Source organism: Aquila chrysaetos, chromosome 26, assembly GCF_900496995.4.
Source record: "Aquila chrysaetos chrysaetos chromosome 26, bAquChr1.4, whole genome shotgun sequence".
NCBI lineage: Eukaryota > Metazoa > Chordata > Aves > Accipitriformes > Accipitridae > Aquila > Aquila chrysaetos.
Genome location: NC_044029.1, coordinates 17,062,222 through 17,088,955, shown reverse-complemented (window position 1 = coordinate 17,088,955; position 26,734 = coordinate 17,062,222). Strand labels below are relative to the sequence as shown.

General features: G+C 40.7%; 2 protein-coding genes across 5 annotated transcripts in view; one reads left to right on the top strand and one right to left on the bottom strand.

The window, feature by feature from the left end:
• The window catches only part of LOC115336295 (adipocyte plasma membrane-associated protein-like), a 22,324-nt gene extending 7,261 nt beyond the window's left edge, over positions 1 to 15,063 (top strand). Inside the window, exons 8-12 of one of the 3 annotated variants that reach the window (XM_041120578.1) lie at positions 339 to 451; positions 1,680 to 1,840; positions 2,571 to 2,766; positions 3,586 to 3,745; positions 14,770 to 15,063. In XM_041120578.1, coding sequence (XP_040976512.1) covers positions 339 to 451; positions 1,680 to 1,840; positions 2,571 to 2,766; positions 3,586 to 3,745; positions 14,770 to 14,888 — 749 coding nt within the window. In that variant the 3' untranslated portion in view covers positions 14,889 to 15,063. Of the gene's footprint in view, positions 1 to 338; positions 452 to 1,679; positions 1,841 to 2,570; positions 2,767 to 3,585; positions 3,746 to 8,018; positions 8,112 to 14,769 lie in introns of those variants that run through there. The other 2 variants (XM_041120579.1, XM_041120580.1) reach the window with 2 other exon arrangements.
• GNS (glucosamine (N-acetyl)-6-sulfatase) lies at positions 1,136 to 26,734 on the bottom strand. Of its 2 annotated transcripts, XR_005931495.1 has the most exons (15): positions 26,478 to 26,734; positions 25,849 to 25,908; positions 24,960 to 25,166; positions 22,753 to 22,818; positions 22,258 to 22,356; positions 19,666 to 19,833; positions 15,914 to 15,996; positions 14,416 to 14,534; positions 13,746 to 13,849; positions 13,242 to 13,343; positions 11,920 to 12,027; positions 11,119 to 11,229; positions 9,058 to 9,218; positions 8,077 to 8,212; positions 1,136 to 1,722 (listed from the first exon to the last, which is right to left on the bottom strand). XR_005931495.1 is itself a non-coding variant. In XM_030003029.2 (14 exons), exons 1-14 carry the CDS (start codon positions 26,622 to 26,624, stop codon positions 8,128 to 8,130), a joined length of 1,620 nt encoding a protein of 539 aa, XP_029858889.2. In that variant the 5' UTR covers positions 26,625 to 26,734; the 3' UTR covers positions 4,541 to 8,127. The 2 variants fall into 2 exon arrangements, 1 of the variants encoding a protein (XP_029858889.2); XM_030003029.2 differs by lacking the exon at positions 1,136 to 1,722 and having other exon boundaries at positions 4,541 to 8,212.

Sequence of the window (26,734 nt, the reverse complement as noted above, 5' to 3'; positions counted from 1 at the left end):
GAGATCAGTACTACTGGGTGTGGGAACTGGGACTGATTGAAAGCCCATTGGGTTTGTATTTTTAAGATTTGTTTAAAAAAGAGGAAAACAAAAGCAATTATATTTGTCAGAGGCTTTTGGTTTGGTATGTGTTATGTTGAGCTGCAACCTGAACATGTTTCCCTGCAAATGAAAGTAATTTGGGACTTAGACGTTAGCTTGGGACAAATTAAGGATAGCATTAACTATGACATTTGGAATTGCAATGTCTGAAATATTAAGCTTGTGTGGATCTGAATAATTTTGAACACTTGGTGGTTTTGCACTTATTTTAATCAGTAGTCATTTTTATTAACTAGGTGTGGATGGGCTGCCTTTCAAATTCCTAAATGGCTTAGAAATATCAAAGAAAAATTTGATTTATTTTACGGATTCAAGTAGCAAGTGGGAAAGACGACATCACAAATACGAGGTGAGATGAGGTAATCATTGTAGCCATTTGTTCAGGCAGCTTAAGTGTTAATTTTTGTGGTGGCAGCACCATGTACTAGGCTGCAGAAGAGACAAGCTTTTTTCGACTGGGCTTGTGTGTTTTAGCCAAGCATGCTATGAATGCAGTGTGCTCGAGCCCTGGGGCAGGGGATGGGCTGTGCTATTCTGTAGCTGCTTTTCCTGAAAAAAACCTCTGGGTATGACTACCCAAAGAAAATTGTCATGCCATACACTACAGTCTGGATTTTTACAGCTTGTTAGTTTCTCTCTGGTATCTGTCTACAACCATGCTCTTGTACTGTAGTAAATGCAAGGTAGCTAATTGCTGGTGTACTTGAAGGTATCTTTTCTGTGTAGTCATAGCCTTTGAGGAAAACTTTATCTAGAACAAACTGTCTGTAAAGCTGAAATTCAGTGAGGTCACAGACATAAAGTTTACACTGAGTGTCATCTTTACTACCAGAACTGTGGATAAAATTAAGCCAGGAGAAAAATCACATGAAGGGAAATATATTTAAGGGGTGGGAATCAAGATCCAAGTTATTAAAAGGGGGAAAAAACCGGAATAGTTGAACTCTCTTATGCGCCACTTGCTGTTTCTTAAAGCTGTCAGAATTATTGTAGTAGTGTATTGTAGTGTACCAAAGATTGGTAGTACATCATCTTTGCCGTTTAGTATTTATTTCAGACTTGACAAGGGGTTGCCAGTACAAATGACAAACATAAAGGCAATTTCCTCTTCACAGGGCTTATGTGTATATAATTCAAAGCTGCCCTGCAGATTTGTAGCAGAAGAAACTTATTCAAATTATTTCATATCAGAAGTAAAATGTCAGCTGTTCACTTGCTTTAGCAGAACACTCATGAATGCTTTCTTGTTTGATTTGAAGTTGTTCACAGAAGCTTGACAGGCCTCAATATTTTGCTAAAGCAGGAACTGCAGAGTAGCATAGTTAGAACTCTGGCTGTATAAACCATACACTGCAGTCCCCCGTGTTCCTCTGTTTTTACAAGAATGCTATGATCAGCCTGGGAAATGACATGAACAGAATCCTTTGCTCCTTTAGTGTTTTTGTAAAGATGCCATCTGCCATTTTGTAAAGTCTGCTTTTATCTGATTTATGTTAACACAACTGCTGAATATTTTCTGTTCTAATTGAAACTAGGTATTTTGATAGCCTAGTTTTTCATTAGATGTATTGATTAAGGTAATTGAAACAAACCATCTTGGTCGCCTCTTGGCCTATGACCCTGTAACAAGAACAGCAAGAACGGTGCTCAGTGGCTTGTACATGGCAAATGGGATTGCACTGTCTCCCTACGAAGATTACATACTAATAGCAGAAACCAGCATATGTAGAATCATACGGTATGTTAAATGTCAATAAAATGTTATATATTAGTTTATATTACATGTTTTTAAATCAATTCATAGACATGATTTTCATGTTCATCCTTTTCTGTTTTTCCTTACTTCACTGAAGATGTGCAGTTAACAGGGTTGCTATTGGAAACTCAGTTTAAATAACTTTTTTCTGTTGCAAGAGTCACAGGTTTTAGTTAAATTCTAGGTAGAGATTAACAGTTGCTCTTCCCACTGCCAAATGTTTTTTATACCGATTTACTGATATATCAGACCCCAGTTCCCTCAGACTCAATTACAATTGTCCTGATGACTCCATTATTAGTTACAGCAGACCTCAGAGGACAAGTGTCACTGCGTGATTATGATTAGCATAACACCCCATTTTTCCCATTTTAAAGGGAGTCAGTGTTTTAACAGTTTTCTATTTCATGGAAGTTCTAAAGTCAAATTTAATATTAGTGTTCATTTAAGAAGCACATTTTCCATGACTAGCTTTTTTTAATAGAACCTGGGGGATACTCTTTATGTTACATGTAGAAAGATGAGGGGTTTTTGACCAATTGTTGTTACTCAAGTTTAGTGCCTCTTTGCATTTACCGCTTCCTGCAGAGTCCTTTTCTGTACCTTGAAAAATTCCTTGCATGAATCAAAATGATGGATCTTCCATGCTGTTAAGCTTGCTGTATTTTGCAGCAGACACTGTTAACTCATATATAAAATTCCCTTTTTGCAGCTATTGGGTGAGCGGAGCTAATGCAGGAAAAAGAGAAGTTTTTGTGGACAACCTGCCTGGATATCCAGACAACATCAGATTATCATACACAGGCTTATACAGAGTTGGAATATCTACTACTCGCTTTCCTAGTTTCTTTTCTCCTTTTCTGGATGCTTTAGGACCATATCCATTCCTGAAGAGATTTATTGCAAAGGTAACTTTGACACTGTGTAGTATTAACTATCGGTGTCACAAAAATGTTAATTTTTTAAGTGTGAAAAAACTTGTTATTCTTCATTAGGAAACGCAAGAGATTGCTTCATCTTTACCAGCCAGCATACCAACACATACTAACTTTGATTTTTCTGGAACATTTGAGGATCAGTTTCTTTTTTACATCTTAAAACATAGCAGTTTTACTGTTGTAGTAATACCGAGAACCCATTTATAAAGTAGAAAAATCAGTATTGACAATAAGTGGTCTGTAGTTGCAAGCTCTCAGCCCATTCTTTATAGCAACATGGTATTGTCAAGGCAGACGAAGAACCTTTGACAGAAAATATGAGGATTTTGCTATAGGAATCAAACTCTGCAAAGTCATTCTTGCCAAGCAAGAGTCATGGAGCTGGTTATGATTAACCATGCTACTTTTTCTAAGAACCATGCTGCCTTCTCCCTAGAACTTGTACACGAAATCCACTGAAGTGGGTGATTCAGTTGTGTTCCATCAAGTTCCTCTAATTCCTGCTTTTAGAAAATGGGTGGATTTTGGCAGCTGGAATAAATTCAAGCAACTTCCACACCTTCTTGAGCAAGCAGGCACTGACTGTACTTTAAGATCAGTGAGTGATTACAGGACTGCCTGCTTTAGACACACTCCAGTAGACATTACCAAAAGATTGACAGCTGAATCTGACTAGAGCAACATCTGGAAAGCAATATATTAGCATTGCTGTTTCTTTCTAGTCATGGAATTTCCCCTCCCACCCCTTGAATGAAGTGTTAATACTGTCTATTTCTTTTTCTAAAACAGGTGACTCCTTTATCATTCTACAGCATTTTTCTTCACAAACATGGCTTGTTCTTAGAAATTAATGACAAAGGAGACATTGTGGCAAGCTTCCATGACCCTGATGGTAGTGTCACTTGGGCTGTCAGTGATGTCTTTGAGCATGATGGGAAGCTGTATCTAGGTAATACAGAGTTGCCTTTTCTTGTGGTGCTACAGTAAACATTACAGTTTTCATAAGCTGGAGCATCAAAAGAAAGATAGTAAGGTTGTTTCAAGCAGCCACTAAATATTTTTCTCTACTTAATGGAAGACTGCTACATCACTGAAAGAGAAATGAAACTGATACCACATGGTTAAGCAGAAATGAAAATACAATGCAGAAATACTTGCTTTAGAAGCTTGTGAAAGCCTCAGGCTTAAAAATAGGTTAATGGTAGCAATTCATCTAGCTCTATAGTTCAGAAAATAGTTATGTATATAATTTTAAACAGTTGCACAGAATCATCTGAGGAATTCAACTCTGTAACAGGGATTGAGGTAAGAAGCACATATTGTACTGTTGCTCACAGTTCCCATTTTGGAAAAAGCGTTATGTAGGATTTTATTCTTCCTCTTTCCCAGAGGCAGAACATACTGCTTTTAATGATGAACAGCAGTTTCTCCCTTGTCTCTTTTGTTAAAGTTTTCCATCATTCAACTATATCAGTTTCCAAGGAAATATCAGCAAGTACAGCTTGCATTTAAATTTGTTCTCTCACCTCAGTGTTTCTTCCAGGTGCAAATTAGTCACATGTTGTCTTGCTGGATGCTGTACATAAGGTCCCCTGTGACCATACAAAAGTTCACTAGTGGGCTGTGTCAGGTAGCAGGGCAGTAAGCAGAGAACAAGCTTAGAAATTAGGAATTCGGTCTTTAGAAGTGTGACACAGCTTGATCCTGGGGAAAGGTTGAACTGAAGTTCAGTAACAGAAAGATAGGCAGTTTGATAGGCAGTTTATTTTTTCTTTCCCAAAAGTGCAGCAGTGAACAGGGTCCTCTGGAAGGGCACTTTCTAAACAAACATTTCAAACAGCAGGAGTTAAGTATGCTCACAACGTGCTACAGCAAAGTATGCTCACATACAGAGAGAGAATAATACAAATAAAATGAATTTTAATTGAATCACAGTAAGTGACAGCTATTTCATTATGATGAAATAATTGTATTTAGCTTGTAGAATCAGTCTTAAATTTGATTTGATTGAAACGGTATTATACCTGCTTTGGGTGTGTGTTTGCATGTATGTGTTGCATGCTTTATTCCTCAAAATGAAGTAGCCCAATTTACTGGGCCTGTGCTGGGTAAGCATGTACCAGCTTTATTCACTTACACTGAAGGGATGATACTGAATGTTTTTTGGTTTAGGATAATGTAATAAAGTTATTAACTGTATTTCTCCCTGTGTAATATCTATCTAGTTTACCAGAAGAGATCATTAAAATTCACAGCTCTGCTTTTGATAATAGTGATTTAAAAAAAAAAATTTTTTTTTTTAAAATCACAATTTACCTAAACCCAAGTCTGTACTGGTCAGGCCCTTTCGTTTAGAACTGTGTACTGGCAAGGCCCTTTCACTTAACATGAATGCCTTCAGTATCAAGGTACAGATACAGCCATGGTCAAATAGCATATGAAATGAAGTATCCAGGAAGACCATTTAGTTTTAAAATCGCTTGGTGGGGAATTAGGTCTGGAGAAGAGTCAAAATTCCTTCATAGTGGTTTTTTAATCATCAAGGATAAGAATTAACACTATTCATTCAAAGCTGTAAAAATACTCAGAATTAACTGCTTTGTGGAAATTGCCACTTGTCTGGTGTCTAACTCCTCTAAAAGCCACGGAAGGCAGGCAGCTCTTGGCTCCTGTTCTCCCTTCAGCTACATGCTTTTGCTGAACAGTTCTTACAACTTCATCAAAAGTGGGAATGAAGCAGGTATCTTCCTGAAGCACTGTTCTGGTTAAATAAGGACTGACTAATTTCATTCTGAATTTCACTTTAATACACCATTTACTACCCATGACAGATGTCAGGTATGGTGTGGTTCTCTGACCAAGAGGGTGTAAGTTACTGAGCCTAGTTACAAAATGCTTTACAGGTGCATGCAGATAGCAAGTGTTAATCTGTGTAAAACTTCTGGTCACACTGACTGAACAATCTGTATCAATTCACTCATCTTTCATGTTAGTTATTAGGCAAAAAGTAAATCATTCAAAGAAAGTTTCCTTGTTACGGCTTAAGATCACTTTAACACCATCTTTTTTTAGAGTTACACATCTGTACCATAACAAAGTTTTTTCTATTAAGCAGCAATGTAACACACATTACTTGCACTGAAACTTAAGTAGAAACTTGACATTTGATGTGCAGCAATCCATGTATTTCACTCTAGCCTCCACACAGCTACCAAGAGGAAGTTTAAACAAAGAACAAGTCTAAGTTGCTAGAATTATCTGAGCAAAACACTAGATAAATGAACTCTAGGTTTAGTTCAGTGTGCAAGAAAATGCTTGAGAGCATGAAAACAACTTTGGTTTTGTTTTTAAAGACAAAACAGAATCTGAATGATATTGATGGGCAATACTAAGGCTTGAGAAACAAAAACCAGGATAAAGCTACAGTTGTAGTGGAAAAAAAACCCAAACAGTCCTGAGTATTTGAAAGTGTGTAAGTAGTTTGAATATCCCAAAACCTCTGCATTTATACAGATGCTCCAGTGGAAAAGTTAGTTACCTTTCAAGCAATTTTTCTTCTCCAAATATTTGGTCACTCTAGAGATTTGAAACAATGAGTTAGATTTGAGACAAAAGCTCTGTAAAATCTAACCTGTAGACTGCCACAAAAGTTTGCAACTCTAAGCTACATGAAGGACAACTTCTGTGCTTCAGAATTAAAAAGCCAAGGAAGTTCAACTTATCTTTCTGTAGCATTGCCTGGATCCAGTTTGTGGATCTGTGCCCTGGGGTGTGTACCTTCACAGTTTTGAAAGGGTCATACTTTGTTGCCTACTCAATGATTACTTAGTAGAAGGTTTTACATGACAGAAGTTGAAATCATCATGCTCTCTATTTGGGTAAAAGATCTGAAGTAACTAACTGAAAACTAAACAGTTGTGCCACAGTTTGTTTGACAAGGGAACGATTATCTCACCTGATAACACAGTTGATTTGCACACAAGCAACATGAACTTGTCTTGCAAAAGAGACACAATTCAGTGCTTCTGGAAGGTATTTTGCCAATGAATCTATGTAGAAGTTACATGCTCATGCAAGTTTGGGTGTTTTTCAAGATTTAGAAAGATACTCAAGTTTGGGTGCAAGTGACAGCTGCGTTTCAGACCAGGTTAAAAAGACAACATCACCCTTCCAAAGGGGAACCAAGTGGTAACATACTGCAGTCAGGCCTCTGACATGCAGTCCTTTGGTGCGAAGGCCACTTACTGCAGGTTCTGAATAGTTATGTCTCAACCAAAAAGCAACACTATGAAGCACTTAAACTGCCTAAAATAGCCCTCTTAGCCTAATTTTAGCAAGCAATGATTTATTTATTTTTAGCTAGTTTGCTTTCAAAATAATTTACCTTCAAGAATCTAATCATCAGGTTAGACAATTCAAGACATTTGGAGGTTAGAGACAGATGACCTCTACCTTGGTGCCCTGGTTTGGTTTTTTTGTGGATTTTTTTTTTTTTTTAGTATTACTTCTGTTCACATGTTAAAACAGACTTAAGAGTTAGCTCAAAACACAGGCACGCTTATTTGAATACTTGTTAGTCTCAACACTCTTTCGTTTAACTCACTAGGAAGCCTATATTAAGCCCTAAGAATTTTTTCAGTAGTACATAGTAACCCATTCCAGCATTTCAAACTAGAAGGAAGTTGAAATTACATTCTTGTCTGCAAGCTACCAAAGCTGTCCTACAAAATTCATTGGTCTCATCTGAAGTGGTCTCATTGAAAGAGAGTATTTAGCATATGGATTTTAATTCTGCATAAGACACTTGCTAGTCAGATCCTACAGTTTTGACTAATGCCTTCCTACACTGTTTTGGGCTGGTTTGCTATTGCCATTAACAGCTTTGAGCTTGATACAGGAAACCTATAATTAACCGTAGCTTTTAAGAAAGTCTGTGACACTGAATATGGGTGAGCATTACTGTGCAATAGCACCTGCCTATCTAACCTGACTCAAATATGCATTTATTGATTTTTAGAACAAAATAAACTGTTCAGATTCATAGGCATAGGTTCTCCTCTGTGCCTGTGATAGGAAAAGGTACTTGAAAGACAAAGGTGGTAATCAACTCTCTGAGCAAGACAGATTAGCTGTGTCTAACGATTTAGAGTTACAGTTCAGCTGTAAAATATACATATTGCACAAGGCAACCAGCTAAAGACAAGGGTTTTTCTTCCAAACAGGGTTGGAATAGCCCATTAAAAGTCTTCCAGCTGTGATCCACAAGAGTTAGAGACAGACCTGCTGCAGTCACTGGAGAAACTGGTCAGTAGGAGCTACTGCAAGAGGCTCTTAAGTGCCTTTCAAGGACTGTGCAGAAAACCTCCGAGCCCGGACACCGTGATTGCTGAACATGAGCCTTGGGTCAAACCTGTACCTATAGAAAGGAACAGAGTCTGTGTGAGCTACCATTAATCCACGGTGACCAACACTTCTAGAAATAACTTATTTCTAGAGCACCTCTGGTACAAGGCTACATGAATAGCTGCTTTCTTAACAGGATGCAGTAGGGACAATATCTCAACATATTGCAACAGATGAATTACAACGACATGCAACTAAGGGGTTGGTAGTCTCCAAAGAAATATTAGCCATGACATACCAACAGCATATTGGCACATATAACATTAAGCATTCAGGAGATGCATTCTAACAGAAAGCTTTGCTGCCTCAAATTACAAACTTATGTAGCACAACTGTAAAGACATTTTAAATAGCTGTTAAAAAAGCTTTGGTCCAAATGATTACCAACTGAATTTTGAGGTAAGAAGTCCTATTTGCTTGCAACAGCTGACTAATCCATACAGCTTAGGTCCCGCAGGAAATGTTCTTTGCTAACAGCATCTCCAGGAACAATCGGAGCAAGTCTTTGGAAAATGCCTGCCTACAGAAACATGCAGTGCTTTTCCTTATTTGCAGGCAAAGCTGAGGTCCCTTGTCTCTGACTACTCAGCACAGCTATAAGCTTCAGCTATTCTAAGTCAACAGTGACTGACAAGATTGTAGTAGTAGTATTAATACCATCAAGTTATATTTGGTAGGTTAAATTAAAATAGAGATTAAACATGAAAAAATAGAAGCATCAAGAAAGCATCTCTATTAAACAACAGTACGTATATCAGTAATATCACATTCCATCATAAATACCCTCTATAAAAGCTTAATTTTAAAAATATAGTAACATTTAAAAGTATTATAATAATTAATTGATTCAGTGTTTACCCAGGATCGAAGACACCTGGTGTACGGCAAGTTGCTCCTGAACAGGACTGCAGCATCATTAATCGATAGTTCATCTTTTCTAGAATTTCTTGATCAATTGTTTTAGCAATGTTATTGATCTGGTGTGGATCTGCAGTCAAGTTATACACTTCCACAAACACCTGTAGAAGAAAGTTCCTGCACTGTATTAAGTCCTAAATGCTGATTAACATTTAATGGGATTATTTATGAAGAACACTTTATGGCAGCATATAGTCTCAAATGTTACTTTCAACTACACTGCAGCATCCCCACACAGACACTACATTTAGCCACGTGGCTAAGTGGTCAAAGACAGGACAGCACGTAGGTAAAGCTAAAGTTTTGTGATAGTACAGTATTATTGGAAAAGTTTACTTCCACCTAAAGTGCTTACCTGCTACACTGCAGGTTTTTTTTCTAACAGATAAACAGAGCCCATCTTAGGACTGTAAGACCACAGCAAGAGGCCACGGCTAAGCTGGCTGTCTTTTTATTAATGCATCTCAAAATACACAATTTCATGAGCATCATAGCACCATTATATGTTCATCAGGTACCTCCAGCTGTCAATCTCAGACAGGTGTCTTGACTACATCTACAAAATCTGCTGAATACAAGTATGCTATAACCCCAACACAAGAAAGCTTTTTCTGTGTGTGCATGCTTTGAGAAAGTTTGTCTGGAGGATTTTAGGGCAGATTTGTTTTCTGGTACATTAAATCTCTAAACCATTCCATGGGACAAATAGGAGTCAAACATATCTCAAGAATTCAGCTGAGGTTTTGTCTGTGCTAGAGTAGGAGGCCTGATTGCAGATGATGTTGATTAAAACTGGCTGGGTTGTGTCTAACATAGATAAAGATGTATCCAGACAGACTTTGGTTGCAAGCTTTCTTGTAAGGTTCACTACAAGGTCTTAAAAGCCACATTGCTTCATCTTCCCAATACTGTTAGCCTTAATTTAGCTTGACCCAGGTAAGCCGAGTGACCCAAAAATGCCACAGCCATACCTTCTTACTGGGGGAAAAAAAAAAAAAAAAAAAAAGTGACATGAAGTGTATTATCAGATCAACTTCAGAGTCTACTTTCACAAAGAAAGCTGCAACACTCATTTCACTTCATCATAAATTGTCAGAAAGTAAAAAATGGAGGGCAGGGTCTGCTAATCAGCATCTTGGTCTCCTATACAGTCTTTCTATCTTACTGCAAAAAAACATCTTGTGGGATTTACTCCCCTGGTTTAAGCGGTTCACTGTAGACTGTCAGGAAATGTTTTGTGTGGTGGCACAATAACTGGGGATACCTGCTGTTTATGCATTTATTGCCCATCTGCTGACAAACGAGTTTGTTATATTTGTGACCCAGCTGCCTCAAACCCAACACACAGTCTGGAGCAACTGCATGCAAAGGGGCACAAGTAAAGATCAGCCCTGTAATACACCAGGTTTTTTGTGCATACAGCAGGTGCTCCGCTAATGAGATTTGAACAGTTTCTGAAGGGGGGACTTTATGTCCCTTATACCCAAACTGTGAAAAAGGTCTCAACCTTATCATAACTTAAATACTTCTTTTGCCAGGCAAACAATTGAGCCATAGAAGAGAAATGATTAGCCTGGGATTTCACTTCTTCCCAAGGAAAAGACTTGCAGCTGAACATAAGAACAGCAGAGATACAGCATAACAGAAAACATTTATCATACAGAAGGACTCTGCCACATGGAATTAGGGTAGGACAGAGAACTGAGCCCAGCCCCAGCACAGCTCCCCATGAGGCTGTTGGGCAATAATGAAGGTGATAATCATAGTTCAGGCTATTGTCCCTTCCTCACTCCCCACCCACCCCTTTTGGTTTTTTTTCCTCCCAGAACACCACCAGAGTTTTGGTCAAACATTCTCACCAGCAGATAAATACTTCACTGTTTATCCTGCGAGCAATGCTAGTCTGGTTTTCAGAGTACTTTATGGAAACCTTGAAAGCAGATAAGAGTGCAGACAGTCACTCACATGGTTGTGACATCTGCTAGTCAGACAGAGACTTACCTCGCGGTCATCAAATTCACAGTACTGCAGATCCCAGGAAGTTGACAGTGTCCTTACACAAGCATATGTGTTGTTATAGGAATCTTCACAGACACAGTCTGGGAAGCAGTGCTGTAAAGTGAGCAGTGAACAAAAACTCAGAGCAGGAAAAAAGGATGAACTAGCTATCCTTCTCCTAGAGACTGTACCGCCTCAAGCCAACTGCAGTTAACTGATGAACACCAGGATCTTGGTCTAACACATGCAAGTCTCCACTGGGGATTTAAGCAAAAACTCGGCTCGTCTGAATTTGAGAAAGTGTTATGCAACTCACCACGGTTAAGTGCATTTTGGGAAGCTAGTGTACATACACTGAAGAAAACAGCACAACACACTCTACTAAAGACACCACCAACGGGATGCTTTACTTAAAGCAAACCTTCTTTGATTCAGGAAGTAGCTAGTGATTTAAATAAGTCACAGGTAAGAATTGTGCAACAAGTTCATTAGAAGTTTAGAAAGAATGTGATGTCGCTGCCACCTGCTTTGACAAGCCCAAACCTTCCTGCGTATTTCTCCAGCCCTGAGGCCCTACAGATTCCTGCTGAAAGGGTGACTGTGTTCTGTACAATCATATGGACACATCAGTTCTGCGTGGCTGGATGTCTCTCTCCGATTCTTAAATGCTGCACAGACATAAAGAGCTAGCTCCTACTTACCAAGACACTGGGAGCTTACTTACAGAACCAGGCTAGTCCATACAGCAAACAGGTTTAATTCAGCAGCTGTTTTCTAATATTAGCAGATCTTGGTCTTGCTTACCGTGACTCCAGGTCCTAGGCCAGGACAGGTAGGATCACTGCCATTGTATCCTTCTCCTTGGTACTCCACCAAGAAGTCCGATCTCCATGTCACATTTTTGTCTCCTGTCTAGGACAAGAGGTTAACGTGACTGAGTATCCACTGCACTGCAAAACAGAAGGAACTCTCTATGCCTGGTGTAACACTAACGCTGCCCACTGCTTACAAGGCCGTTTGAGTTGTGGTCCCTAGTCTGAGTCAGTCTTAAAATAGTATTTAGCCTTAGGTCTTGTGTAACTGGAAGACAAGGATCCAACTCCAAAAATATTAGTACACCTTCTTGTGAGGGTTTAAAGTACTATCTTCAATTTATAAAGAAACATGCAATACTACCAAATAGGAGCCCCGTGGCCAGATACTACCATATTACAGACAAGATCCCTGTAACAAGGCTGTTTCTCTTCGGTTTATATAAACTACTGCAACAGATGGAAAAAGATACCCTTGGTGTAAGAAAAGATAAACAGCTTTAAAAAGCAACAAAGTTTTAAGCTGCTCTGTTTGTAGCTGCATTTTAAAAGACAGAGGGAGAGGCAAGTTTAAAGTTAATATACAGCACCATCACAGGCATATATAGCAAAACAATGAGTTTCACAGTTTTGATTCCAGAAGTTTAAACTAGATGCCTTTTACCTGCTTCTGTCTGAAGAACAGCTTAAGGTTTGGATACAAGGTTTTAAAAGCAAAGCACTGTTTTAAATCTGGATGATCTCCTATGTCCAAGTAAGCTGCCTTCAATTTATAGACTGAATTTAATTAAAACTAAAAGGATCAACTGCAAGCAGCTTTATTTAAATAGGCTTCTGCTCACTTATTGGAAAGGTCAGGTTCACTCTATAAAACCACAGGTATTTTTCCAGAGTTTAGAAGGAAATGCTAGTTCTACTGAACATTGAGGCAAGCCAAAGATTTAAGTAAGAACAGTCTGCTCTCCTCCTATGTCTATGCTGAGAAATCCTAAGGAAAAGGGGAGGGAGGATACAAGGTGGAAACAACATACAGCCTTCAAAACAGGAATTATTACAAATGGCAGGATTAGCCAAAGGATGACATAACTTTCCATTATAAAATGACCACAAAGTTGTAGGGCTTATGAAAATACACCTGCATTTAAACAAGATGCCTACTTTTTTCACTAAGCTATGAACATCTCATGTGAAAATGACATCAAGGCACAAATCTGGGTTATGAGTCGACCTACTCTATCGAAGGAAGTAGTGTTGACTTTGAAGAATAACACCCCTGCAAGAACTACCAGTTACTATCCCTGTGTGTCTACTTACCAACAGCGGCAATAGTGACATCCCATCCATCTGGGTCTTGTTCAAGTCATACCCTGCGATATCCAGAATAGTGGGACCCAAGTCAATATTTGCAACAAGCATCTGCAAGGTGAGGAAAACTTACTTCAGAAGACCAGAACCTAACAGATGTAATAATGAGACTTCTGTATTTTAAGTACTTGTAATTTTAGGTACACCTAAACACTACTTAATTTCATCTCTATAGGCTAATGGACCCTGCAACATTCAAAAGCAACGGTAGGGTCTTTGGAAAGTGAGCTTCAGACTTTGTTCACTTTTGTAGCCTGCCATTACTTAAATTTACTGATTCAAGCAAGCAAGAGCACGCAGCTTTTTAGAATGAGGTCTTTGCACTTTCTACCACTCCATATATTTCATTTCATTGATCCATATATATGCAGGAGGATAAATTATTACCTAAAGTTGATAACTGTGAGACAACATTAAAAGTAAATCTGTACTTTGATTTCACTTCCTTCTTACCTTGTTTGTCTGATTTGGTTTTATCCCTGGTCCTCGAACTAGCAATGGAACTTTAATATCAAACTCATACAGCTGCCGCTTGTCTATTGGCAAAGAAAACTGGCCTATACAATAGAAAAGGCAAAATGTAAAAGAAGAAACCAGTTAACATTTTAAAGAGTCTTGTGTTACCTAATTTCCAGCAGCCAATTTTTTAAGAAGTCAGAAGGGTTCCTTAACCTGAACTACATTAACAAAGTGCAGGATAGGAACAGACAACTTCAAAGTATAAGCCATACCTTACAAAGTTTAACAGCTTAGATACTGAATTTTCAGTTGTACAATATGATAGACAGGTCTTTGACAGAATTTTACTAGTTAACTCTTTCATGGCAGCTCTTCCTACAGAACACAGAGACTGTTCTCCATTTCTGTCCTGATTTTACATGTATCAGTATACAGTGGTAGAGATTAATGCTAAAAACCACAATCAAACAAAACCCAACCAAACAATAAAATCCCCAAACACCCCACTCTGCAACTCCAGGTTGTTTTGCAACTCAAATCAGTAGTTCTTATGTCTACAGTTTTCCACAGTTGCTGTTCCCATTTTCTGGAGCAGTCATGAGGGTGACAAGTTATGCGATTACTGAACATTTGTAGAAGATCCAGGAAGCAGTGAAAATTTTACCAGTGTGGAAGCCATTGTCTGATGTGTAAAAGATGTACGTGTTGTCCAATTCTCCATTCAGTTCCAGTTTCTTCACTAGTTTCTCTATCAGATCATCTACTGACAGCAGAGTTTGCCACCTGCACAGAAACAAAGTAATTCATATTAGAGCATGAAAAATTTAGAATAATTCTGACTGCAGGTAGGGTATTCATATTCTGCTTCAAGTCAACAGTGTATACACTGTAAGTGGATTATTTTGCTTGCAAATTCTGAAAACAAACTTCATAGATTACTACACTGTACTTTTTGAGGCTGCAGTTTAAGATAGAAGTAGACTGTTTGCCTTCAGTTCTTGTTGATTTTATTCTGTAGTGTCTGAGAAAGTCGTCAAAATGCTGATTACTTCTTATCTGGAGACAGTCAAGACCAACTTTGAAGCAACGCAGTGGGAAAGAGTCAGAGTTATCTCCTGCAAGGTCACTTGCTATTAGTTCTTCATATGTACTTTTTAATATCAAAATACAAGACTGCCATGAATTTAATTGTCTATGTGGGATCCCTTCTGCTTCAAAACTACATCAGCTATTTTGTATTACTCATGTAATACCAGGGTCCATTATTCCAGTGTATCTAAAGCCTTGAACAGTTATTCTTTCCTTTGTTACAGCGTTTGCCGTTGAGACAAGTGACTGCTTCTGATAAGTCAGTAACAAGCCTCCACAGACTAGTATTATGCTGAATTAACTAGTTATTCAATTCCTGGATCCTGTTATCTCCAGGCTTAAATGAAAGATTTTGTTGCATAATTTTACCTTCATGTTTTATAAAGCCAAAGCCTGAAAAAACCTTGGTTTTCCATCTCCAAAGTGACAAGCTAATGCCTGATCACCACTCAAAACAGGGTTTACCACTTAAAGTTAAGCTACTGGTTTTTTCAGAGCTTTTAAAGAAAATACACCTACAGCGTAAGCAAATACTCTTCCTTTCTATTAAAAAGAGGGAACAAGCTGTACTTTCACATTACTCCCCACATCCCCTTTTACAAAAACGAATCAAGCACCCGCCTTGGCCAGTCAGGTATTCCCATGTAAAAAGACCACAGACTGAGCATCAAGGTTAATAAATCAGATTAGCTGGCAGATAAAGCAATTGCATTTGATGTACATCATGTAAGAATCTGGAATTCAAGTGACGTAGAAGGTAAGGCCATTTTTTATGAAAACCTGTTGTGCACAGAAAGAGAAGCAGTAGAGACACTGAGCATGGTCGGTCTTTTTTATGACAAATGATGGCAGCATTTGGGAGCAAAATATTTCTGAAGTCAGTGACAAGTTTCTTTGCAGAAAGTAAACAGAAAGTCAGGTCTGCTGAGGCAGATGCCAGAGAACTACTACAGGTAGTTTGACATCTACTGTCAGACTTATTACAACCCTTTTAAAAAAAATATACCTTTTCTTTTTTTAAAAAAACAATAAAAGTTCTGAGTAGAAATCTTAAGCAACGAAAAAATTCTTACCGCTTTCTATAAGCATCATCAAGAAACTGTATTGAAGAGTTAGTCATTGGAGTCTTTGCTTGTCGAATTAACCAGTGCTTGTTCTAAAAAAAAAAAAAAAAAAAAAGACAAAAAAAGATTAGCGTAGGAGAGAAGTACCAGCTTTTAAACCTTTCTTAGACCAATTAAAACAGAAACATTGTTTAGGGTAAAACATCCACATGATTCCTGTGAAATAGCCAGGCAATGCTATCAAACTGACCTGACTCCAGTTTTTCCTCTTGGTTCATGTAAAATCTAAGTTGCAAAAGCAAAATATATTACAGTTCCATTATGCTCAGCCCTTGGCACGAAGAAAATAGCTGGATCTTTTCAAAGCAGTTCAGGGAAGAAATTTGTGAAAGGAGCTAGGGAAGGCTCTCCCAGAGATAAAAGTCTGATAGCACGAGACAGGTCTGATGAAAAAAATCTGAAGGATGGAGCAGTATTGTAAAATTGGTCTTGGTTGTCAAAGTGAGGTTCTTTTGGGACTAAGACTGGTGAGCATCCTAACACAGGCAGAGAGGTGGAGAGAAACTCCTGCATCAAAAGCAATTAGAACAACCTAATTTATGGACAGGTAAGGACAAAGATCTGTAATGGTGCCACTACCAGGTTCTTGGTAGCCTATAAATAAACTCAGGGCTGGAGACTACTGAGGGGAGCAGAAACATCACTGTTTTATTGGGATTTTTTGACTCCAGAACAAGAGTGTTTCTTTAGCTGAAGTGTTATTTATTCTTCTAGCTGCATCCCCACTTTCAGAAACAGCCCCTCCCTCTCTCCCCTCACCCACCCCTCCGAAGTAACAGAGGCGATCTAACTCATACGAAAAGTGATACTTCCACATCCTGAAGCACCACCCTGAAGTGGATCAGCTGCTGTACAAATACATAAGAAGGTCTGCTGTGAGCAACCTGCAGGTTAGTATTAGTGGGAGAAGAAAGTCACATCAGTGCAGCTTTATACTTTTTCATTTAGTACGTCAGAGATGACCCACTCATTGCCCTGAGCTTGAGCCTGTATTTACTTGGTCACTCCTCTCCATAGAGCCTCTCATTAGGCAAGTTGCCTCCTGTCACAAGTGAATGACTCTGAACGGGCTCAGGCTTTAGGGACTCACAGTGAAGTGACTCGTATCTCCTGCAATTATTCGGTTCTCCTGTTTTCTGTTCTTGCCGACTGAAGGGAAGATTTTGGGCATGGAGACCGAATACCACGTCCAGTTTATTTTGATTCAGTTGTATTAAGATCTCTCTTCTACAGTAGTTGTAAAACAATTCTCTGGAGAGACACTAAGTCTATCTCAGCAAGAAAACACAGCATCATCAAGACCAAACATCTAGGACTTGTGTGTTGGTTGAGAGAGGATAAAGTAAGGAAAGACTTCGCAAACCCCATCCCCAGCTCAGCAGCAGTTCTTCAGAGAACAAAGGAGCTGGCAGTGTCACCTGTGCACCAGCCACCTTTCACAAGAGGTGGGCTTAGGAGAGGCCTAAGTGCCTCCATAAGGCACAACCACACTGGTTAACTCAGGTGGATAAGTCACCTTGTGCAGCAGAATCCTCCTCCTTCCTGGAGGATTTTGTTCTTCCTACCTTTCTCTGAAGTTTCAAAAACTTCACACAGCACCTAAACGCCTCTGTGGATTTCAATAAAATTCACACTGACTCAGAGTCCTCAAATCTGCTTCCCAGTCAGTCTCTGTCAAGTCTCTTTCACTGTTTACATACAAAGCTGTCCACCAATCCTGCTGCCTCCCTATGTCCCATTCTCAAAGAAATTTTGGGAGAGCTTGAGACACCATACCATGTCTTGCCAGCAGAATCTGAACACAGCTGTGCTCTCATGTTGCAGGAAAAACAGTGCATGCAAGAGAAACACCCAACACGTATCAGCTTCTCTCTCAGAACAGCTTAGATAAACCACTCAACTGGGCTACCAATAGTCCTGCCTGGGAAACCAGAGAGCTACCCATCATTTGATATAGCTCATAGCTGAGGATCCTAAGCAGAAGTTGAAGTGTGCATCACTGGACAGAGTCTGACAACAGCTGAACTCCTATTTTTCATGCAGAGATTCTGCCTAGATGGCTCCTTCCAGTACCCCTTGCCCACATACTGTATAAGGAAGCTAGGCAACATTAATTTAGGAATCAAGACTGTACAATGAAAGACTGTCTAGCAAGCGTTACAACATCAATGACTTGAGGGTCTGAGCCTACGTACATGTTTATTGCTATTGCAGGAACTGCACTTGCCCTAGAAAAAAGTGAAGCTCAAAGAAGAGTTAGGCTTCAAGACAACAACACTGCCAATTAAAGAAGCACACACTGTTAATGATTGTAGCTATTGTGTCTAGGAAAGAAGAGTAATGCTAGTCTATTCCTATTGTGAAACCTAGCAAAACTGCTATATCCACAAATACTAACTACCAAACATTAAGTAAGTCTGTCATTTTGCTTTGTGTTACATAGGCACATGCAGAGCTTTTGCTTCTGCTCCACATAAGGGAGCTCCCACACTGTATTTTTTGGCTAGCTGCTGACTTTGCTGGTCAAGTTATTTCTGGCTCACTATGTTAAAAGCATTCATTTATTACAGTAATGGACTCTGAGACGAAGTTAGGGATCCTTTCATGGAGGAAAAAAGCCCCAGCCTGATTACCACTCCCTAGTTTGAAACTTAACAGGTTGGGCTAAAGCGTTTGCTACTGCCTGCAGCCCTTTTCTCCCCTTTCATTCATGTTTTTATATCACGCTGATAAGCACATGGTCATTTTGCAAGCTACAATCCTCAGCTAAAACAAGTTTCACCCTGTACTACATGAGTCACAGTGACCTTAGAAGAGGTATCACTGGGCTCCAGATAGGCATTTAGGTGACGTTATCTCTTAAGATTAGGAGCAAATCTTGAAGTGAATCAGTTGAACACTGAACAGTAGTGAGGTCTGTATTTTAAACTAATTGAATCAAAAATACAAGACTTAGAAAAGTCAAGTATTTCACCAGATTAACTGTTTGTGACTTTCACTTATTGGCAAAGTAAGTCGCAGCAGATTAGTCTGAGCTAGACCATATTTGGCCAAGTTTACCAGCAGTGGAAGGTACCGCCCTGTCACAAGGATGTCTGCGAGTTTGTAACACTAGGCTCCACAATTCTGGTTACAGGTTATTTCAACAAATGAAAGGCAAGTTCTCAAAGTCCTTAGTGACCCTGGGCCCTGTGGTTCATGATTCCACAAAGTCCTCTGGTTAGTCTGATATGCTCGTCACCTAGGGCAGCTTAGCCGCGAGTTCAAGGAACGGACCACCCACCCACACGAGCAGATGTGCTCAGGAAGACAGGGCTCTCGTCATTCTTCACCTGAGCCTTTTTGTCACACACTGCCTATGTGTTCTCCTGAACATACTGAGAGCAATGAAAGAACATTTTAAGAGCTTCAGAACAGTCTGGAAATTGGACACAGAATTAACATTTTTCCATTTATCAATGATAATTCCATTGTACTGCCTTATCACTTTTGCCACTACATTTTTTTGTTTAAAAGATATTGGTATGCAAATATCTCAAAGTCACAACAAACATATCTTACCCTGAAAGGCTGATTAACATAACTAAATAACCACTAGTCATGGTACTAGCCTATTCTTCTCACTGTTTAAACTTAACGTGCAGGTCAGGGTCATTGCCTACGGCTCTCACAAGCTAGTCAGTTCTTGCTAGTTAGCTTACCTTTCCATGAATATTAAAATTGCTGTTCCTTGGTGCACTGACATTCTGAAAGCTCTTCTTATACTGTGGAGCAGCTGTCCAAGGGGAGTGTGGTGCTGGGGTTGAGATCATCATAAAGAAAGGTTCAAAATTAGATTTATACTCCAAGAAGTCCAATGACATGTTGGCCTGTGAACAGTTTCATTGGAGAAGAAAAGTCATACCTCCAAAGGAAAAGAGCAAGTATTTGAAAGATCCAAACTAGACATGCATAACTTATTTAGAGCTCAGTAGTACTGGGACCATTTAAACTATTTCAGAAACCTATTGCTTGTTCATCTACAAGTGTCCAGAACAGCAGCTCGTGATAAAAAAAATCCCAAGTGTTCACATTAAACAAATCATTTGTCCCACATCTCTGAACAGGTTTCTATTTGAGACCTTTGCGTTTAGACCTGGAAAGCTCATCAAAAGTTTGTGCCTATTCCAAATATCAACAAAATCCACCTAAACTTGGTTTTCATAAAGTAAAATTGGAGCTTTCTTTAACACAGTCTGAGTCTTTCTGAGGCTCTCGGATGCCATCTCTCCTGCCTGACAGATTTCAGTTTAGCAGTCTCACTTGTCTTCAGAAATAGCAATAGCTCTGAAAATATTTTTCAGCCCCACTGTTTATAGCATACGCTCATTCTGTAGCAAGCTCCTAGTTTATAAGGGGTGCCACATTTCTGCTGGCGAAGCCAGAAGCTCTAGTGAAGGACAGTGCCAAACTCCACCCACTCACTCACTCCACTTTCATTTTCATTTCAGCCTATACACAATTTCAAGTAGCAAGTTAGAGGAGATAGTGAGTTCCATTTTGGCCTTCCCTTGGTCAGCCTTTGAAATTAAAGCTTCAAAGGTATTACTTGCAGATGAGTGCTCCGCTATTCAAATCTCACAATATTTTCCTTTCCCATCTGATTAGTATACCCCATTTTGGATATCCTTTTCTTTCTCTAGAAGAAAGAATACATCAGGAATTCCCTCCTCTTCCTTCCTCTTAACTCGTACATCTAAGCAAGTAGGGCTGGACTTCAGCTGTATGACTGTGGAGTTAAGAGAGGATAAGAACCGTGTGGAGTTAAAAAACCTGGTTCGGAAACCAGCATGATGTAGGCAAATTCACAGAGGTAGTCAACTTAGATTTTGTTAGGAGCTTAAACTGCAACATGTCAGGACTGCAGCAGACAGATCCAGGTGTTCCGATTCTTAATACCAGACTTAAAAGTATCCAGATGTCCTTAGTCAGGACAAGAAAGTTTGTGCATCACATCAAGCAACACAGGAACTCTCCATAAGCAATTTACTCCTGTGCACTGCCCATCGAGCAAATGAAACTCAAACACTAGCTCTGAAATGCTGAATACATATTTGGTAACTACAGGCAGAAGGTAGAATGCAACACACTGAAAATCAGAATACACTGCTGTATCAATAGGTAACACACCGCAAATAAGAGGTTTATGCAGCAATGACCTGTTGGTCAAAGTGCTTACAAGCTACTGAAGGATCAGCAACAACCAGTACAATGCCAGTAATAGGATAGTCTCAATTCTGGCTTATCAATTCCAATCTAGCTTTAGATGGTGTAAATCTAAATTTAATCAGACAGCTGTTCAGTACCCTGAGAAACATCAATCATTTCTGTTCCTAGTAAGCAGCTGACAACGTTCAAGAACCCACTGGAACGAAACTCATTAGGGTCTCAGTGGCAGAGTGCAGACTGACTGCACGAAGAGACTTCTCGGAGAAGAATTTTCCCGAGTGCTGCACGTGAGCTCCCAGTGCTACCAACTCATACACTGTAACAGCATGTCAAATTAAGACTCCAGCTTGGTGAGCAGGGAGAACACTCCCCTTCCCCATCCCCCCAAACCTCCAAGCTAAAACTAGTTGCTAAACAGGTCCTCAAGAGAGCTAAAGTAACTCTTCCAACTTTAAGTATTTGATATCTTTGTTACCTCTCTTTACCTTAAGAGGGCAAAGAGGCTAAAAAATCCCCTGGTCAGCTACACATTTTGCACAGTGCATGTATTGCCCTTTCACAATGTGGAGGACTGATTAGCCTTTGATATTTCCAAGTTATCAGTTTGATGTAGTTAGAGATTACAAGACACTAACACATCATAATATCTAACAAACAAAACACGGTGTAAAGTTATATTTAACTTCCCACTGAAATCTTGGCCCAGTTAATCTGTTACAGAAGTTGTGTATTGTAATGAAACACATCCTTCTGTGAAGTAATTTAAGTTATTGCCTACCTCCATCATGTTCCTTATGCACCGTAGCAGCCAGTATTAACCTCTCAGTGAGCTACTGGCTAGCAAACAGGCAGTTGGAATCCCTTTCCTCTCCACAGCTCATACACACAAACTTGTCATTTCTAAATATACCCAGAATCCTGCTCTGCTGATTAATGCCCACCCACCATCATGACAGCACAATCATGTATTTACGAACTAAGACAGCCGAAAAAATTATCATCCCCACCCTTCCCCGAGACCCCAGCATGAGGCATTATCTGGTCATAAGCAGCTTCTGTAACACAGGTGTTGCAGAATTTCTTACCAGTACATCTGTCAGATAATCTACACTGTAGTTCTCACCATGCCTTCGTGCTTTGCCATTTACTGAAAGAGTATAGTTGTAGTACTTTGAATTTTTTTCCTGCAAAAAAGAAAAGTCACATGCATATTTATACAAAGCAACATGTACATTGCTTACTTGAAATAATCAAAATGAGCTGCTAACAAGCATCTGCCAAATAGGTTGTAAGCATTTGTCATAAGGACACTGCAAGAATTCTCAGAACTGGTCTCAAACAACAAAACTTATTTCAGTGCTATCTCACACTGCTTTGGCTTTACAAGTCAGGGTCTTCCCCAGGAGTAGCCTTTGTGAAAGCCAAGGATCTGATGTGTAATAGAGGAAAAAATGGAAGAAAATTTGCATTAAGTTGTTAGATGCTCTTTGCCTGCTCTTTCATGACCAGCAGAGTTAGAACACGAGTTGGACTACAAAGCAACCGAAATTAAGTATTCAAAAAAAGGAATGGTCACATACCAAAGCATACCAAAAACTCCATCCAGGAGGGACATGACCTACTCCTCCTGCATCCTCTGCTCCGTACTGAAAAAAGACAGACCATGACTCACAGTTTCAATTATGATGAACAAAAGCTAGAAATTATGTTTCATATTCATGTGCTTTGTTCAACACTAGTCAGAAACCACATTAAGCCAAATTCAATTTCAGAATGGAAAAACCCAAATATATATGCATATAAAAACATATATAGCCTGTTAAAGAAACCAGGGTTAAATAACTAGAAAGATAGTAACCGAAAGCTTGGCATTTGTCAACAAAATTTAAATCTTATTCCCTGTTCTACTCCACACACAAAAATATGCAGAGATCGAGGGGGGATCAAAACACACACGTAACAAGACATTCTTAGGCTTTAGTGATAACAGTTCACAGGACACTGAAGAAAATTTCACACAGACCAACAGCTTCCATCATCCTCCCCCAGAAGGGGGTACGAACTTCAAGCAATGCTAGCCTCTTGTCACCTCAGTGTCAAATAATCTACAACAACTAGCCTTTAAGCCAGCAAAAAAAGGAAAGTAGCTGCTGAATCAGTGCCAAACTCAAAACAGAGTGTGCCTCAGAGCAACACAACGGGTTTTCTCAGGGCTGCCCTCTCCCATCTACATGGCTCGCCTAACTGCAGGGACAGGAGACTATGCTGAGTCAAGGGATGCTCAGAGGAAGGTAGGTAAATTTCCCTTCCCCTAGCTGCCTCAGTAACATCAGCAGAAACAAATTTGTGTCTGGCTACAAAAATTCATATTCTATTATTCTATTATACCACCAACATTTTCCACCAAGAAACACAAGGAAAATAATGCTGTTAAGCACCCTGTAACTCATCTAGCTCCAAATATGATTTCATCACACAAGAGGAACACCTGATCTTAGAGCTTTCAGCACTGAGCTTTACTTCTTACCATAAATAAACTACTACAAACCACAGCTTAGTTAAAAACAGAAAAAAGCAAAAGCACACTGTCCTGGTTTCAGCTGGGATAGAGTTAATTGTCTTCCCAGTAGCTGGTACAGTGCTATGTTTTGAGTTCAGTATGAGAAGAATGTTGATAACACTGATGTTTTCAGTTGTTGCTAAGTAGTGTTTAGTCTAAAGTCAAGGATTTTTCAGCTTCTCAAGCCCAGCCAGCGAGAAAGCTGGAGGGGCACAAGAAGTTGGCACAGGACACAGCCAGGGCAGCTGACCCAAAGTGGCCAACAGGGTATTCCATACCATGTGATGTCAAATCTCATATATAAACTGCGGGGAGTTGGGGCAGGGGGGATCGCTGCTCGGAGACTAACTAGGTGTCGATCGGCGGGGTGGTGAGCAATTGCACCGTGCATCATTTGTACATTCCAATCCTTTTATTATTACTGTTGTCATTTTATTAGTGTTATCATTATCATTATTAGTTCCTTCTTTTCGGTTCTATTAAACCGTTCTTATCTCAACCCACAAGTTTTACTTCTTTTCCCGATTTTCTCCTCCATCCCACTGGGTGGGGGGGGGGAGTGAGTGAGCGGCTGCGTGGTGTTTAGTTGCTGGCTGGGGTTAAACCACGACACACACACATACAAGTGACCCAATAATAAAGTGTTGGGTTACCTCTGTAAAGAGCTCCAATAATATCTGTTCTCCCAATACATTTGCCTCAGCGGTCATTTAGTATTTAAAATACATATTAACTGCTAAGAAGAAAATAGTCCTCTGATTCAAGGGAATATATCAGTCAGGAATATTGAAACAAATTGATTTTTTTTCTTTAACATTATTCTAACATCGTGCCTGGTCTGGCACTGGCTTGAACACTTGACGGTGTTCTTCAGTACTACATACCAATCATCTACCCATTTCCCCCAGCCATTAAAATCATCATTTCTAAAAATTAACACACCTGAACATACTAAAAAAGCCTTTGGATTCCATCATCCTTTCAAAATTAACTTTTGAAAGCATTCAGACACCTACAGAACCTGATTTTAACCAAGTTAAGTTAAAGATTTGGACTTTGCATCATATTTAGCCCATCTCAGCAAAGACAATTGTTCACCCAAGTAACACCATTTTAAACTTTTTGGGGACCCACCATCAGCTGCAAATATAAAAATCACTGAATGTTTTAGAAGAACGGACTAATGCAAACGAACTGCATCACAGTAAAAAAATAAGCACAAAATACCTCATTCAAATACTTTCCAGCAAAGAACGTTTGATAACCACACATAGTTTTGAGCAGCGCTGGGAAGGTGTATGGTTCTTGAATCTTCTGCCATAACTTGCTGCTACAGTTTCCTTCCAGAGTGTTATTGACAACATGATGATTATGTGGATATTTTCCTGTTAAAATACTAGCTCGACTGGGACAGCAAAGCGCACTGGGAACATACTGGAAAGACAGGGTGAAGAGATACAAGATTGACATCGTAAAACAACTTTTCCTCAAAATTTATAGTTTCGAAATATCAGCTAACAGGTTGATTAAAGCGTTCATCAGCATTAAAGCATACTTCTTTCTGGACACACAGAATTACATCCCAAGTATTTTCACTAGTGAAAGGTGCACATGAAACCGGTTATAAGTTTCTGCATCGTATGCCCTTCACCCTCCCCTGCATTAGATGTCTTTTTTATACAGTCGCAAGCATCCGTTAAAATACTGTTTGCCGGTTAATTCACTCCATTATTTTAGCCGTGGCAATACATTAGAAGGTAAAAAGAGTAAAGTGGGTTTTCAGCATGCATGAAGCTGACAGTTTTAAGCAGCTTCTTCCAATGTTTCTCAGTTTGTAATAAAAATACTCAGATTGCTCAGTTTTACTTCACAGCTAAAGGAAGTCAGCACAAGTACTTTTAGGAAGTGAAACCTTCCCTCCCAGATTCTGAATGTGACCTTAAGCTACGTTCATTTTGAGACCCCAAAGTAGTTAGAGATCGAATTTGAAAAACCCCACACACCTACGTACAGACTTCACAAAACTGCCACCAGTTCCGAGACCTTAGATGACCCAAGACACAACTACAGAAACGCGCGCACCTCGGGGGTTCCGAGCGTTAACGCGAACACTCACTGCATTTACGAAGGTTACTCCCATCTGCGCAATGAGCGCGTTAGTCTTCTTCAGGGGGGTCTGGAAGAAAGGTACCAAAAGGAAATCGGCTGAACGCGTAAGGACGCCAGGCGAAGCTGGGGGGCCGAAGCAGCCCTACCACCTCCCGACGGCGGGCCCGCCGCCGCGCTCTTCGGCACCGCCCGGGCAAGCCGGGGCGGCCTTCGGCCGGGGCCTCCCGCCACCGCAGCGCTGACCCGCGCCGGCCCGGCGGAGCGGAGGAACCGGCGACCTGCCAGGGACTACCTGCGGCCGCAGAGGCCGCGCCGGAGGAGCCCCAGCCCCGCAGCCGCCTCGACGGCTCCCCAGAGAAGCTCCGCTCGCCCGCGGGAGCCCGCCGCGACGCGCCCCGAGGCCGCGGGGCGAGGGCCCGTCCCGCCTCTCGCCCCAGGCCCCGGCCGCCGCTCCTCAGCGGCCGCCGCGACCCGCGCCTCACCCGCCCTGCCCTCCCCCGGCCTCCTCGGCCGGGCTACGCGACACCGCCGGGCACCCCCTCGGCGAGGGCGAGGCCTCCCGCTCCCCTCACGGGCGGCCCCCGGCGGGCTGCGCGGGGTGTGTGTGTGTGTGTGGAGGGGGGACGGCGGGGTTACCATGCCGCCCAGGCAGACGTCCTGGTCGTCGGTGAGGATGAGCACCACGTTGGGCCTCCGCGCCTGCCGGGCCGCCCTCGCCGGGCTCAGCGCCAGCAGCGCGGCCAGCACCAGCCCCCGGACGGCCGCCGCGGCGGCGGCAGACATGGCGGCGGCGGGGTCGGGCGGAGGGAGCCGGTGCCGCGAGGCGAGGGGACGCGGGGCGGCCGCCAGCCGAGCGCCGAGGAGCAGCGCGCGGGCCCGCCCCGCCCCCGGCA